The sequence below is a fragment of the Schistocerca piceifrons genome, chromosome 3, assembly GCF_021461385.2.
Source record: "Schistocerca piceifrons isolate TAMUIC-IGC-003096 chromosome 3, iqSchPice1.1, whole genome shotgun sequence".
NCBI lineage: Eukaryota > Metazoa > Arthropoda > Insecta > Orthoptera > Acrididae > Schistocerca > Schistocerca piceifrons.
Window position 1 is genome coordinate 366,128,332 of NC_060140.1, and position 16,627 is coordinate 366,144,958.

At 37.2% G+C, this 16,627-nt stretch overlaps 1 protein-coding gene across 2 annotated transcripts in view; it reads right to left on the minus strand.

The window, feature by feature from the left end:
- Positions 1–3,029: 3,029 nt before the first annotated feature.
- The window catches only part of LOC124788043 (venom carboxylesterase-6-like), a 147,887-nt gene continuing 134,289 nt past the window's right edge, over positions 3,030–16,627 (minus strand). For both annotated transcript variants that reach the window (XM_047255102.1, XM_047255103.1), the window contains exon 10: positions 3,030–3,266. In XM_047255102.1, the coding sequence (XP_047111058.1) occupies positions 3,190–3,266 (77 nt within the window). In that variant the 3' untranslated portion in view covers positions 3,030–3,189. The remainder of the gene's footprint in view (positions 3,267–16,627) is intronic.

Consider the following 16,627-nt stretch of genomic DNA (forward strand, 5'->3'; position numbering starts at 1 on the left):
CCCCCCCCCATATGCATCCGCCACTGCCTGGAGGCCTTCCTAAATGTGGAGAGTCACTTATGTCAGAACAATACTCCTTGAGCTGGGGAAACCAATTTCTTGATGTGCTTGATCCAATGACATTATCCCCATATGTGGAGCAAATATTTCTGGCTGCCTCTGCTGCTGTCACACCTCTACTGAACTCAAACAGAAGAATACATCTGAAATGTTTCAATTTCTCCACATGGCACTAAGACAGGTGTTACGATTAATCAAGGAAAACCCCCAGTTGGGAAACGGGGCCAAAATTAGTTGGTTACTGTTGAGTTGCAATTTACAATTTCTTTATTGATTACTTCAACCATTAAAAGTCATTTCTTTATCACTTGACCAGGAACATGAGTGCCTTTTCAAAACAATTTACTTTACAGTTAACGGCCAAGCCATTTTACTTAAAACCGACTCTGATAAAACATTTGATAACACAAATCAAAATTTTCCAAGTAATGAAATTAAAAACTTTACTTTACCGTTAATAGCCAAACCATTTTACTTAAAACAGACTTTGATAAAGCATTTAATAACAAAATAAAAACTTTCCAAGTAATGAGACAAAAAAAAGAACACCAATTTGCATACGATTTCGCTACCGAACATGTAGGGAGCCAACTTCTTTTAAACTTTGGCAAAACAAGATTTTAAATTACAAGGGCTCATTAACAGGGAGGCAGAACTAGAATTTTCAAGGGATGTAAAACAATCAAAGTAAAGATACAGTCATTCACCTTTTACAATAACTAACAATTTTAAAGCCACGTAATTTTAAAAACCCACCAATGAAAGGCAAACTTAACCTTTTTAAATGGTGGCCGAAAAACAATCAGAGTAAAATACAACCATTTAACATTTTACAATAATTAATGACTTTAATACCATGTCCTGCCACCAAAATGACCTGGGATAGAAATAATTAACCGACCGTGTGTAAGGGTGGCCACAATTGTCTCCCGAAGGGTGCTCAGGCTAGAAGCGGACTAACAGACCCACAATGCCTCACATTCAGCAATCACATCGACCTCCGCGAGGCCAGTGGAAGAGGAGGAATCAAATCAGGAACCATAATCCCTGCCCAAAAATACACTTCCTCCCAGGCAGTACTAATAAGATCCCTGCCCAAAAATACACTTCCTCCCAGGCAGTACTAATAAGAAGCCAAAAGATCACTGTCTATAATTACACCGGCGAAAGGGACAGGAAATCCGAACGCAGGAAGCCACAAGGTGGAAAAAATGTAATCTAAAACAATAATCCCCGCCCAAAAATACACTTCCTACCGGGCAGTACTAATAAGAAGTGGAAAAGATCACTGTCTATAAATACACTGGCGACAGGGTCAGGAAACCCGAACACAGGAGGCCACAAGGCAGAAAAGACGCTGGTTGCACAAATCAAAATTCTTCAATTAACATCTAAACCTTTAACCAACTTAACTTACAGTTTATCAGAGAAACAGCAGGTGAACTCCGATGCAAAGGTCCCTCACAACCGACCATTTACACATCACCAGCATACCCAACTGGACACAGTTATGCAGCCAAGCACTCTCTCACCGGAGCCCTCGTCTTCTCTGCACCCATGGTGGCGAAATACCACTCTTCAGGTTAGGTGAGTTACTGGTCCATCATTCCCGCCTCCAGATGGAAAATTTAAAGACACCCGTTGCCGCTCCCACCAAGTAGTGACTCGGAACCACAGTCGTGGTCCCCCAGGTTCACACAGCAAGAGCTTACAGCCTTGTCCCGTCAACTCATCCCACCCGTCTCGCACCGCCAGGATAGACCACGCGGCTTCTCGGAACAACAGCCAACTCTCCACCGCCATGCCACGCTGCGGTCTCCTCATACGACATTCTCTAATTCCAGATTTTAAAAACCGACCAACCGAATCTGTCACTGCTAGGCAACCAACCGGCCATCCCCCCCAAATATCTTATTCCCTTACACAAGGCTAACAGGAAGCAACGACTCGAAGATCAATAAGACTAGACACGCCGCCAGAGGGGAATCTCAACAGAATCGTACGCAGCATAACGATAAATATGAAAGAATCAATTAACGATGGAATGGAAGGACTCAGAACAATCTTTACAGCACTATATATGTTGAGAGCCGACACATGGCTCAGGCACTCTATTTTCTAACATCCGCAGCTCCACTTACTATCTCTAAATGACAAAATGTAAACTCAAACAGCAACAGTGAACTACAAAAAAAATTACAATCAATAAATAAACCTATATCAACTGGAATATCAACTTCCAAAAAAACGTTCTATGAAGTTGACCATCAACCTAACGATTTAGTAAAGGATGAAAAGTATGCTAATCTTAATTTGTTATGAAATCCTTCCAAGAGGATGAAGCTCATTATATTGCTATGCATATCTTTTCATGAAATTTCTATCACTAACTTCCCCCACCCCAATAGGAAGAAATGACAATAATAATAAAGTAAAAGACATCAGAGATCACACAGAAAGGTTCAAGTGTTCATATTTCCTGTGTGCTATCAGAGACTGATATGGTTGAGAAATAGTTAAAGTTGTTCTCTAAACCCTCAACTAAACACTGAAGTGTGAACTGCAAAGTTAGTCACGTAGATCTAAATCACTGACAGTGTTATTAAAATAAAACTTAACTGATACCAGAACTTTTTTTGAATGATACTGACTTCCACATTTTAATTAGACCAATGACATTAATTTGTACTGTAAGTTTGTATGCAAACTAAAATGTACTCATTCTAATTTTTTTTCCTCTCTTTCTATAATCACATAATATGTGGCACAAAATAAGTGTCTGCATTTGAAGATGATGCACACGAACTAATGTCTAATGCTTTAAATAATTGTATATCATTTCTATTAATAAGCCTAAACTGCTGATATTAGGGAGAACACAGAGAAAATTAGTTTACTTTGCTGTATCATCCCTCGGGAATTAGTCTCACTAGTACAGACAGTGTAGAATACAAATAGAAATTTTGAGCTATGTGCTAATGTTAACTTTGTTCCAATGCTGTCAAAGGCAGTTACATTACAACTCATCTCTGAATTTATACGAATGCGTATGCTGGCTTCTTAAAGGAAGGGATGCCCAGAACTGTGCACGTTCATGAAGCAGTCCAAATGCAGCATGTGGTTCAAGACTTATATTAAAATATTCAACCTCATGGGATGCAACATTCTCCCATTCATCTCTGAACCTCTTTTGAGCATTCGGGTTCCTGGAATAAAATCACAACAAATAGTTTTATAATTAAACCTTTAAATGGCATTTTAAATATTTAACATTGTTATATTTACAAATATTAAAATGCTTTAAAACAATGCATTGAAACAAACAGTCTTACGTATTTCATATTGCTGCTTATTATTTCCAGCTCAAACACAATATGTTACACTTAAAATATTCAACCATGTTTCAAGTTAAGATTCTCTTACTAATGCAATTCAGAAAAAATATGTGAGTGACATTCACACAACCAAAAGAATAAAGACAAATACACACGGTAAAGCAGAGATATTGAACAGAGGACAGGCACATCAGTAAGATCTTCTTCATGTGCCTTCAATACACTTCAGGTCACAGTCTTTACTTATTCAATTATAAAATTTACACAAACTATTTCAGAATTAAATAATTTTGGAAAAATAGATGTACTAAAAGGAAAACCACCGAGTTCACTTTTTCATCGTGAACTGAAAACTTCTGTGCCTTTAACTGAATGCTTAATAATATTTAACACAACTATGTATTTGAGAAGGCACTCATCAGATGAAATAACTTTAATTTAGATTTGTGTGGTTGCTATTTCACATACTTTACCTTAACACCATTATTGCAGTGCGTTGTTATGTTCTACAATAATCCTAACCCAGCCAGAGAAGTTGAGTTAAAAAATGAAATACAGAATCCAGTTGGTAATCCTGAAGAACAAGGGAGATTTTAAGTAGCATAACAAACAGTTTCATTTGTTTGATCCATATAAAGTTGCAAGTAATTTAAATTGAGAAAGGATTGTGGATTCCAAACAACTTAGTGCTACCCAGTATCTTTCTAATGATTTATCAGATTTCTACAAAACCATCTCTAATGATTTTATTTGAATCCTCAAGGCTTGTGGAATGTACAGGTGCCTCATGTTGTCATGACCCATTGATATCATTGAGTACACACACACACACACACACACACACACACACACACACACACACACACACACACACACACACATTTGTAGACTGCTGATTTATTTAGCATCATTAGCTTAGCACGAGATTTGGGTCATGTAGAAAAGTGATGACCCTGGATTTATATCTGAAATGAAACTGCAGTATGAGAACTTTTAGAACATAAAGGTAGTTTGTCGGTTCCACGTTATAAGCGTTCACAGACCTCACTTGATTAAGCTACATGGTTCAGTACCTCTAGTAGCTGATTTTAAGAAACTAGTTTAGCTTTAGGTTCTTTTTACACAATTTTGGTACATATCCGATAGCACTATTCAAAATGACATCTGTTTGTCATTAGATAATAAGGGTGATGAAGGCGATGTTGTACGTCCTTTCACACAATTAATGAAGCCCGTCATGCTAATTTGACCTCTGTAGATCAATAGACAATAAGGGCGATGAAAGCGATGTTTTACGTCCTATCACGCTTGTATATTAAGCCCGTTACATTATTGGACCTTCCACATCAACAGCTATTAGAACATAAAGATAGTTTGTCTGTTCCACGCTATATGCGTTCACAGACCTCACTTGATTAAGCTTAATGGTTCAGTACATTAAGTACCTGATTTTAATAAACTAGTTTAACTTTTGGTTCTTTTTACACTATTTTGGTACATATCCGATAGCTCTATTCAAAATGACCTCTGTTGGTCATTAGATATTAAGGGCAATGAAGGTGACGTTGTACGTTCTTTCACACAATTACATTAAGCCTGTCATACTAATTTGACCCTTTTGCGGTCAATAGTGCTTAGAATTTAATATAGTAACTTTACGTGCTTATCCAAGCGTAGTCATCAAATAATATCACCGATCCCAAGTAATTGAAAAATGGGTTATTCATCCCCCATATTTTTAGTCTGTTTCTAGCTGTTGGCATTTTGTTGTATCCTGCATGCCGAATATTAGCTCCAAAAACTAAAACCTAATAACATTGTATTCATAGGCAATGTTTGCTACCTCATTTTCTCCTCTGTTCCCTCTAATATAAACTATTCAACCCATATACAAGCGAATGGTAGTGAATTTTCTGCAAATGCTCACTCGTACATGTTCACTTCCTTTCGCTACATTGTAAACCACACTATAGGTGCTTAGAATTGGTGTCTATGCACCACTGCACGAGTGATTTGCCGAGTCACTTGCTATGTGGGGAGGGCTATAAAAACGCTGTTATAAGCTATTCTCTGCATGGCAAAAATGTGTAACTTCAACATTTTTTACAAAATACTTCCAGTGCCTCATAGCAGGTAAAATTCTGGTAGTGCATTTCTTTTGTTGCCTTCTTCCTCTGTAAAAATTTCAGGATAGGTTTTGACATGTCTCATTGGACCATTCCCTTGTGAAAAATTAAGGATCACCAATTTGGTATTGGTGGCAAGTGTTGGTGGTAAAAATCATAGAGGGAGACCAAGAGATGAATGCAGTAAGCAGATTCAAAAGGATCTAAGTTGCAATTGTTACTGCTTGCACATGATAGAGATAGATGGAGAGCTGCATCAAACCATCAAACCAGTCTTTGTACTGAAGACCACACCACCAAACAACATCATGAGTAGGGGAAAGACTGATTCTTCTATATAGGGGAGTTAATGATACATTTTGAAAAAAAGGGCAACAGTAGCACTTTGAAATTCAGAGACCAGATGGGAGCCAATTCTAAGTGAAGAAGGTGAAGCTGGAAGGTGGATGGAATAAACAGAAGAACCAGGCAAGGGAAATGAATTTTAAGACAGTGTTATAAAAAGGAAAGAGAGCGTAGACGAAGATGAGGTGGGTGATATGATACTGCAAGAATCTTACAATGCACTGAAAGACCAAAGTCAAAACAAGGCTCCAAAGTAGACAACATTTCTTCAGAATTATTAAGATCCTTGGGAAAGCCAGACATGGAACACTATTCCACCCGGTGTGCAAAATATACACTTGCAAGTCGCAACTTTATGACCACCTGCTAAACAGCATGTTGGTACATCTTCGGAACACAATACAGCAATGATTCTGCACTGCATAGATCAGGTGATTCTGTTGGCTAAGACACCAATTTCAGTTCATTATCATGCTCTTCAAACCACTGTAGCACAATTCTGCCCTTGCACAATGATATCATCACCTGGGAAGACATCAAGCATAAAAGGATGCTGGTGGTCACCAATAATGTTCAACTGCCCCAGTGCCTTTGATTACTACCACAGCTTCCATGAAAGCTCAGATGAATGCCCTCATTAGTATAAAACTGCAAACATTGGCCTGTATCTGTGGTGTGGTGCATGTTTCAAGCAGCTCTTCACCTGGACGATGGCATATCCAATCATGATCATTGACTAATATAACAAGAAACATTATTCATCTAATGAAACAACATGTTCCCATAGATCTACGGACCCGTCGCTATGATCCTGTTCCCACCACAATCATAACTGATGATGTTACTGGGGCAACATGGGAACAAATACACGTCATCAGCTGCAGAGCTCCATGTTCGACAATGACAACAGAACAGTGCACTCTGAAAAACTTTTGCTCTGTTGTCAGATCTGCCACAATTGCTACCTGTACTACTGGATGTACTACTGGAAAGAGTGGTCAAGTTTCTTAACTTCATGTTCTGCAATGAGGCATAGATGTCCAACAACTTATAGCCACATCAAGGTTTAATCACCTTGCAAGCATTCTCCATAAATGCAAACAACAGTAACACATCCATAGGCGACCAGTTTCACCATATCTAAGCTTCTCATTTCCACATACCAGGTCACAAAATGCTACCCTTTATCAAAGTTGTTTAAGTCAGTGGATTTCTCCATTTATAGGAAATGGTTTATCTTCAGAGGAATAGGACCAAGCAGAAAATTTGAAAGGGGATTGAAGTTGAGGAGAAAGAAACACAAACCTTGAGACTTGCCAATGGTATTGTAATTGTGTAAGAGACAGCAGAAGACTTCAACTGAATGGAATGGATAGTGTCTATGGAAGACATCACTAGATGAACATCAAATAAAGCAAAATAAGGGTAATAGAATGCAGTGTTATTTTAAATCAGGCAATGCTGAGGGGATTACATTAGGAAACGAGAAATTCAAAACAGTAAATAAGTCTTGGTGTTGGGGCAACAAAATAGCTGATTATGGCCAAGTACAGAGGATATAATACAGACTGGCATTAGCAAGGAAGTCATTTTTGACAAACAGATTTTTGTTAACACTGAATACAAATAAATGTTGGGAAGTCTTTTTTGAAGGTATTTGTACTGCCCAAATTCTTTGCCTTTACATATTTCTGCATGTGTCTGTATACGTGTGGATGGATATGAGTGTGTGCGCAAGTGTATACCTGTCCTTTTTTCCCCCTAAAGTAAGTCTTTCCGCTCCCGGGATTGAAATGACTCCTTACCTTCTCCCTTAAAACCCACATCCTTTCATCTTTCCTTCTCATTCCCTCTTTCCTGATGAAGCAACCGTTGGTTGCGAAAGCTTGAATTTTGTGTGTGTGTTTGTGTTTGTTTGTGTGTCTATCAACATACCAACACCTTCGTTTGGTAAGTTACATTGTCTTTGTTTTTAGATATATTTTTCCCATGTGGAATGTTTCCCTCTATTATATTCATATAATAAATTATTTAACAGTTACACTGCAGACCCATACACATTCCCTGATACACTTACACATGGAATAACTTATCTGAAACCTAAAGATCAAGCAGACACAGCAAACCCAGCTAAATATCGCCCCATAACATGCCTACCAACAATATACAAAATATTAACTTCAGTCATTACACAGAAATTAATGACACATTCAACACAGAACAAAATTATGAACAAAGAACAAAAAGGCTGTTGCAAAGTAGCACGAGGATGTAAAGAGCAACTGATAATACCTGCAGAGGTGACATATCAAGCTAAAACTAATAAAGGTCGCTACACTATGTATACATTGATTACCAAAAAGCTTTTGATAGTGTACCCCACTCATGGTTACTACAAATATTGGAAATATACAAAGTAGATCCTAAATTGATACAGTTCCTAAACATAGTAATGAAATATTGGAAAACCACACTTAATATCCAAACAAATTCAAATAGTATCACATCACAGCCAATACAGATTAAGCATGGAATATACCAAGGAGACTCGTTAAGTCCTTTCTGGTTCTGCCTTGCTCTGAACCCACTATCCAACATGCTAAATAATACAAATTATGGATATAATATTACTGGAACATACGAACATAAAATCACACATTTGCTATACATGGATGATCTAAAACTACTGGTAGCAACAAATCAACAACTCAACCAATTACTAAAGATAACAGAAGTATTCAGCAATGATATAAATATGGCTTTTGGAACAGACAAATGTAAGAAAAATAGCACAGTCAAGGGAAAACATACTAAGCAAGATTACATATTGGATAACCACAGCGACTGCTTGGAAGTGATGGAAAAAACAGATGCCTATAAATATCTAGGATACAGACAAAAAATAGAAATAGATAATACAAATATTAAAGAAGAACTAAAAGAAATATATAGACAAAGACTAACAAAAATACTGAGAACAGAACTGACAGCAAGAAACAAGACAAAAGCTATAAATACTTATGCTATACCGATATTGACCTATTCATTTGGAGTAGTGAAATGGAGTAACACAGAACTAGAACCACTCAATACACTTACTCGATCACAATGCCACAAATATAGAATACATCACATACATTCAGCAACAGAAAGATTCACATTAAGCAGAAAGGAAGGAGGAATGGGATTTATCGACATAAAGAACCTACACTATGGACAGGTAGACAATTTAAGAAAATTATTTATAGAATGAGCAGAAACTAGCAAAATACACAAAGCAATCACTCATATAAGTACATCGGCTATACCATTGCAATTTCATAATCACTTCTACAACCCTTTAGATCACATAACATCAACAGATACAAAGACAGTAAATTGGAAAAAGAAAAGCTACTTAGCAAGCACCCGTATCATCTAACACAGCCACACATCGAGATCAAGACGCATCCAACATATGGCTAAGAAAAGGCAATATATACAGTGAGACGGAAGGATTCATGATTGCAATACAGGATCAAACAATAGACACCAGATATTACAGCAAGCATATTATTAAAGATCCCAATACCACAACAGATAAATGCAGACTTTGCAAACTACAAATAGAAACAGTAGATCACATCACAAGCGGATGTACAATACTAGCAAATACAGAATACCCCAGAATACATGACAATGTAGCAAAAATAATACATCAAGAACTTGCCATACAACATAAACTAATAAAACAACACGTTCCCACATACAAGTATGCACCACAAAATGTACTGGAGAATGATGAATACAAATTATAGTGGAACAAAACCATTATAACAGATAAAACAACACCACATAACAAACCTGACATCATACTCGCCAATAAAAAGAAGAAATTGACACAACTAATCGAAATATCCATACCAAATACAACAAATATACAGAAGAAAACAGGAGAACAAATTGAAAAATACATCCAACTGGCTGAGGAAGTCAAGGACATGTGGCATCAGGACAAAGTTGACATTATACCAATTATACTATAAACTACAGGAGTCATACCACACAATATCCACCAGTGCATCAACGCAATACAGCTACATCCAAACGTATATATACAACTACAGAAATCTGTAATTATTGATACATGTTCAATAATCCGAAAGTTCTTAAATGCAATGTAACATATACCGTACAGTTAAAAGGAAGTCACGCTTGATCAAGGTCCGCATCACTTTCCACTTTTAACCAGACATAAGGTCTGAGAAAGGAAAGAGCAGTGATGATGATAATTTGCTTTTTTTTTTATTTCAAGTGATTATTTATTATATATATGCATCGAAGTAGATAAATTCTTTGTAAGTTGATACTGAATTGGGGGGGAGGGGGGCGCAGTGTATATTAACACAAAATGAACTAACAAACTACATAGTTCAACATCACACTCAAGTTAGGTTTATAAAAAACAAACACACACACACACACACACACACACACACACACACACACACACACACAGACAGACAGACAGAGAGAGAGAGAGAGAATAAGCCACTACATTCTTATATAATTCAATTAATTTGTCAGCTACTGACTCATACTTGTACAATGTTCACCGCAACTTCTATTGCGGGAGACAAGTCTCCGATACCGTTAGTCACCTCCTAGCAGATAACAGTGTAACCACACAACTGTCATGCATGATATACAACAGCATCCTTTAGAAAGATCTCTACAGCTGGGAGACTGGCATTTTTAAGAAATCATACCACTGACAGTGGGCCATCTTACAGAAACAAGCTGTACTACACCACATATTATACCAAACAAACTCATTGCCTATAGTTTGTGAAACATCAGAGGTATTCTGTGTGAAAGGCAATCTGTGCCTAGAAACACCTTTTAACAAGTGTGGCAGAATCGAGTAAAATCTCAACAAGTAATATTTTACAAGCAGTTTACTGTATTTTAATATCCTCATTGGCAATATTTCTGGATCCAGTTGTGTTTTGTGTGTTCTTTGCAGGTTATGAATAGCAGGCACTATTATAGAAATTGTGACATGTTTGAAGGCTGTGGGTAGTACTATCTATAGGGTTCTAACATAATTCAGAGAGGTTTTGATGATGCTGATTTTGCCCTATCTTAAATTGTCTCATTTTAATTACTTTTTAATTTGCTGCTCATTCCAAAAATTTATATTTGTTCAATTATATGTAATAAACAATGACAAGAAATAAAAACAATATGTTACTTTTAGAGGAAAATAACTGTTTGCACCTTTATTTGATTGCAGCCATTCTTTGGGAGTTTTAGTTCTTTTCCAATTTTTTAAGGTAAAAATCTGTAGACTCTTAGACCAAATGTACTGTATCTCAAAACAAGACAGGGTGAGGTTTGTAACGTTTCTATACTTTCAATAAAAAAGATTAACGGAGGAGTATCAGTAGTTGTCAATGCCTGTATATTCAATCAAATAACTGAAATACATAGGAACCATCCAACAGGTCTAAAATAATTATCAGCTAAATTTGTTGACCCCGTAAGTGTGATTTAAGCACTAGCTATTGGCTTGTACCCTTAACACCAGAAATAAACATACAATCTTTCTGTTCAAAGGCCAATCTCACCAATTTAAAGTATTACTCTTCAGTTTCAATATTATGGTGTCAGTGTTCATATTGGTATCTGACTTAACACTGAGGTCTGATTTTATTAAGAAGTTTATAATGTAAGTAGATAATTTATTCACTGTACAAAACTCTTGGGAAGAACAATACAACTTGCTCAAGGTATTATTGCACTGATTCAGAGCTGAAAGGATTACCATTAGTAAATTGGAAAAGTTTAAATTTTTACAGCATATCCATTCAGAGCCAGAGAGAATAAGGGTCATAAAAGAATTTCCAGAACCACTGAATAAAGAATGATTTACATCTTCGTTAGGTGTGACGGGTTCCACATAAAGTCTTAATATACTATTGTTTACATAAAGTAAATCATCGTATATTTATTGTGAAGCAAAAATATATGGAGCTGGGATGGGCAGTACCAAGATGCACTGAAAGATTTATGAAAATTTAGAAAATGGAAGTATTTACAATATCTTCATCTGGGTTTTGATTTCAATCTGGTTACCTCTGTATCTTTATTTGAATTCTGGTGGGGAATGTTCTAAGGCAATACAAATAGCAACTGCCATTGGTTTTATAGTACGATTCTAGGATTATTGAGTTAACACTTTGGGCCCTAAGTTTTAACACAACCTTATGCTGAAACCCCTATCTCTAAATTAATGAAAACTTTGAACTTTCTTTCTTAAAGTGGCTGTGCAATATCTTGCTCTTCAATTAACATACACTACCATAAAGTGTTTTCCTTATGACATTGTTTTTGAAAAGATTTGGTCAAGGGTACATCCACAGAATTTTTGAGCAGGTAACGTGATTCTTTAAATAACTTACAGGAATGCAGCTGGCAAACATCACTGACAATCCCAACTACAGGCGAATCCTGACTATTTCTGAGGTAAAAATTAATTGAGATCACTGTACATTGCAGCTTATAAATGATGTGTGTGGAGCTGTACAGATCAGGACTGATGTACCCCCACCGAACAATGGTTTAAACTGTCATGCACTGTGATCTCTCGTTTCATTTGTATTTTGAAAATGGTCATGTTGCATTCCTTAGTAATTGGGATTGTTGTTGATGTTATGTAGCTGCAGCCACCTAAGTTATCTGGACATTCAACACACCTGGAGCAGTACCCTACAAATTCTGGCAAATGCAATTCCTTCCAAAATCATAAAAAGGCTTTTGATATTAGGGTAGAGCATAACTAATAATTGGAAGAGGATGGGAATTCATTATAATAGGGACATCAACAAAAGTAGAACACGTATAGTAGAGTGCAGACTAATTGAACTGGATGATGCTGAGGGCATTAGATGAGGAAATGAGGTACTGAAAGGAGCAGGTGTAGTTTGATATTTGGGCAGCAAAATACCATACATATTTGAATGATCCATGCCATCAAATAACCCATGCATCCTAATTTTTAGGGAGGAAGGAAAAAGAAATATTGACTTCAATTTGTGGTTTAGTTACAAAAATTATTCCAACTCATTGATTCTTTTCATCATGACTTTCATCACCACCACTAGCAGAAGAATCTGTCATCACCTTCTTTTCACAGAGTGTCATCTTGATTTCCAACTGGTGAATTTGTGATACCACATTTTTTGAAGGATTTTTCCACTAGTGGTTGCAGTACGGAGTCCCATGCACATTTCACTCACTCACAAATCTGGTACAAATACAGCCACTTGATTTTTCCATCAGTGCGAACTTGTGGTTTCCATCGGCCACACACTGCGTACATTGCTTTTGAGGTACGCCTTTGAATGGCTGATTTATACACACATCTAGAGGTTGCAGGTCAGATGTCAGGCCTCCAGGGATAATGACCAAGTCAATTTTCCCTTTTTGCAACTTACTCAGTTGTATGTCCACGGAAGCTGTCCGGGCACAAAATGTTACGTAAATTCAGTAATGCACCATTTTGACACTGATGAACATGTGCCCCTCAGTCAACCACAAGGTCACTGTCCATCCACTCTTTTGGATTCACTCTCACTAATATGCCTTTTGCTGATATTTTCAGAATATTTTTCTTTTTAAATATCACGTTAAGTGGTAGCATTGGTCCATCACCAGTTACACACATCATCACAGTACACCTTGGCTTCTTACTCCCACCAGTTCACATCATGACCTCTTTCCTGTTCACAAAGTTGTCGAGTGCCATCTGAAAATAGACTGGCATTTGATCTGTGTTTCTGTGTTACCAATTTACGATAATGTACAGGAATATTTGCAGTGAAAATATATCAAATAGCAATGGAAATTCACTACTTTGTCCTCTTAATCACCTGGAACCCACTGAGCGGTGGTAGTTTTCCTCTGGAAGCTTAACCCATTTTGACTGAAAAACCTTGATAGCCAGCCCCAGCTTGTTGTGAAACTGGTGATGCCTAGTTCTTTTAGAGGGCACATTTCACTAGTCGCTGCACATCCATGTTGTCACTTCTCATCCACATAATCACAGAGCTTTTTTTGAGGTCCAGATGCTTTGCTTTTTGACCGCTAAATGCCAGGCTATTACCATTCATTTCCTGAAGCCACATTTGGTTTTTTCGCCAAGTTGCTCACATCATACTTTTTTCGCACAGCATAGTTTCCAATGTTCTCTTGCCTCTGCAATGAATAAGTTTTTTTAGTTGTGTACAAGCAATAATGAGAAATTGTAGCAATAATTAATAAGTTAACATGTGGTTAACTCTTCATTTCTAACGTTCTACTGACATTTCACCGACTGAGGCTGCAACAACGCTACTATTGGAGACAGAGCAGTAACATCCTTATTACAATTAATCTGAATACTCCAGTTTTTCCATCTTTAAATTCAGGAAAAAGTACGTGTCGATTATTCGTGTATTTATGGTAAGTGACGATGACGGACCCTAACTCAAGACAATGCCGTTGTTAATAGTCATTCCGCGCAGAAAATGTGGCGTGTGCAAAAAAAAAAACAAACAAGCAAGAACTACATGTAAGTACAGCCCCAGTGATACCATTATCAAACAAATTCTCAGCACTTGTAGCGGATTGTGGTAACACAATAGACATAAACAAACCAGAAAGTAATCACAAAACTCCGGCTAAAGAACCAAAAAAGAACTTGCCAACCTTAAGATGCACCAAAGGGCTTCTTCTGTATGCTGACAGTCATGGCAAAGATCTATCCAAACGTTTTCACGAAAGTATGCCTTCAAAGCATTCAGTTTTCGCGAAAATCAAGCCCGGTGCAATGTTAAATGCAGTGGTGGAGAATATTACAACAGAAACAAGTCAGTTGGAAAAGGACGCTCACATTGTGATTATTGGCGGTGGCAACGACGTATACAAAAACGAAAGCAAGACAGCCCTGCGAGGCTTCCGTAACGTATTACCAAAACTATTTCAAATTAACATTGTCATCACAAACGTGCCAGTGCGACATGTTTTACCAATGTGGTCATGTGTAAACAGAGAGATTTGACACTACAATGCCAAGCTAAAGAAACTGTGTGACAAATTTAGCCATGTACATTTGGTAGACTTGAGTAAGATGAGTCGTGATGAACATACAAAACACGGATTCCACTTAAACAGGAAAGGGAAGGCCAAGCTAGTTTCCCACATAAGCAAACTGTGCGAGAAAGACAGTGTGGAGAAATCTCCAATTCCTCTGGGCTACAACAGCGAGACTTTTTTGGAATAAAGGACCATAATAATAGATTTCAGGGATGCATTTCGGGTATGACTGAGTCCCGTGCGTGCAAAGAAAAGTGCTCAGTCATTGCAGGTCAGTTCCAAAAAACCAGTGTATGCAAAATGTCGTAAAAAGTGTAACTCAAGCAATTTTGATTTGTGCAAAATGGTAAATAAACAAGAAGGGATAACACCCTTAAAGTTAATGCACTTAAATACGCAATATCTCAGAAACAAACTAGACATTCTACAAATATTCATAGAGGAACACTTGCCACATGTACTAGTAATAACAGAACATGGGCTAAAATGCAGTGAAATAATATACTATAGATTAGAAGGTTACTTGCTAGCAAGTAGTTATTGTGGGCAAAACCATAAAGGTGGTGGTTTGGCAATTTATGTTAATAAGGATGTAGAAGCTAAAAAAATTTCCTTTCTTGAACACCACACCAAAGAAGGATCAATTGAAATGACAGGTATTGCTCTCCACATTACGATCTTAAGTTGCCAAAACATAAAGTGATTGGAGTGTATAGGCCACCAAATGCTGATGTAATGCTGTTTATGGATAAACTTAGTAGTGTTGCTGATAAAAAAAAAAATGGCTCTGAGCACTATGGGACTCAACTGCTGAGGTCATTAGTCCCCTAGAACTTAGAACTAGTTAAACCTAACTAACCTAAAGACATCACAAACATCCATGCCCGAGGCAGGATTCGAACCTGCGACCGTAGCGGTCTTGCGGTTCCAGACTGCAGCGCCTTTAACCGCATGGCCACTTCGGCCGGCTGTTGCTGGTCAAGCTGGTTCTAATGACCTTACTATATTAGGTGACTTTAATACAGATGCAAACTTAAATAGTATAGTAAACTTGAAACTCAGTGATGTACTGACCTCATACAACCTTGTAAATATAGTGAACTCTGACACCAGAGTGACGGACACATGTTCCTCTAGAATAGATTATGCTATAATCAACAAAGATGTTATAGATAAGGTAAATTACAGTAACTTAGATTTTCTTTATTCTGACCACTTCTGTCAGGTAATAGAATACAAAAATTCAGTTATGCCTAAAATAACAAAAATTGTGCTACAGAAACGAATGCTGAATACCTCAAATATTAATGCTCTTAAAGACAAACTAGCAAATGAGAAAGGGGATTCTGTGTACCAGGTAAAAGGGTCGGATGAGAAATGGAATGAATTCTACTCAACCCTATTGCATCATTATGAATATAGTTGCCTAGTCAGAGAAATCCAGAAGGTAGTTAAACACTGTCAGAATGGAAGTAATCCTACACTAAAACTCCCAACAAATCTGATTAGGCTCAGGCAGCAAGTACATGATCTAAACCAGCTTTATGAAGCTACTACTATGCAGGTTTTCAAGGAAAAATGCAATAGGGCCAAGCAAACTTTTAAAACTGAAATTGTCAATCTAATGAGGCAGATAATCAGCAA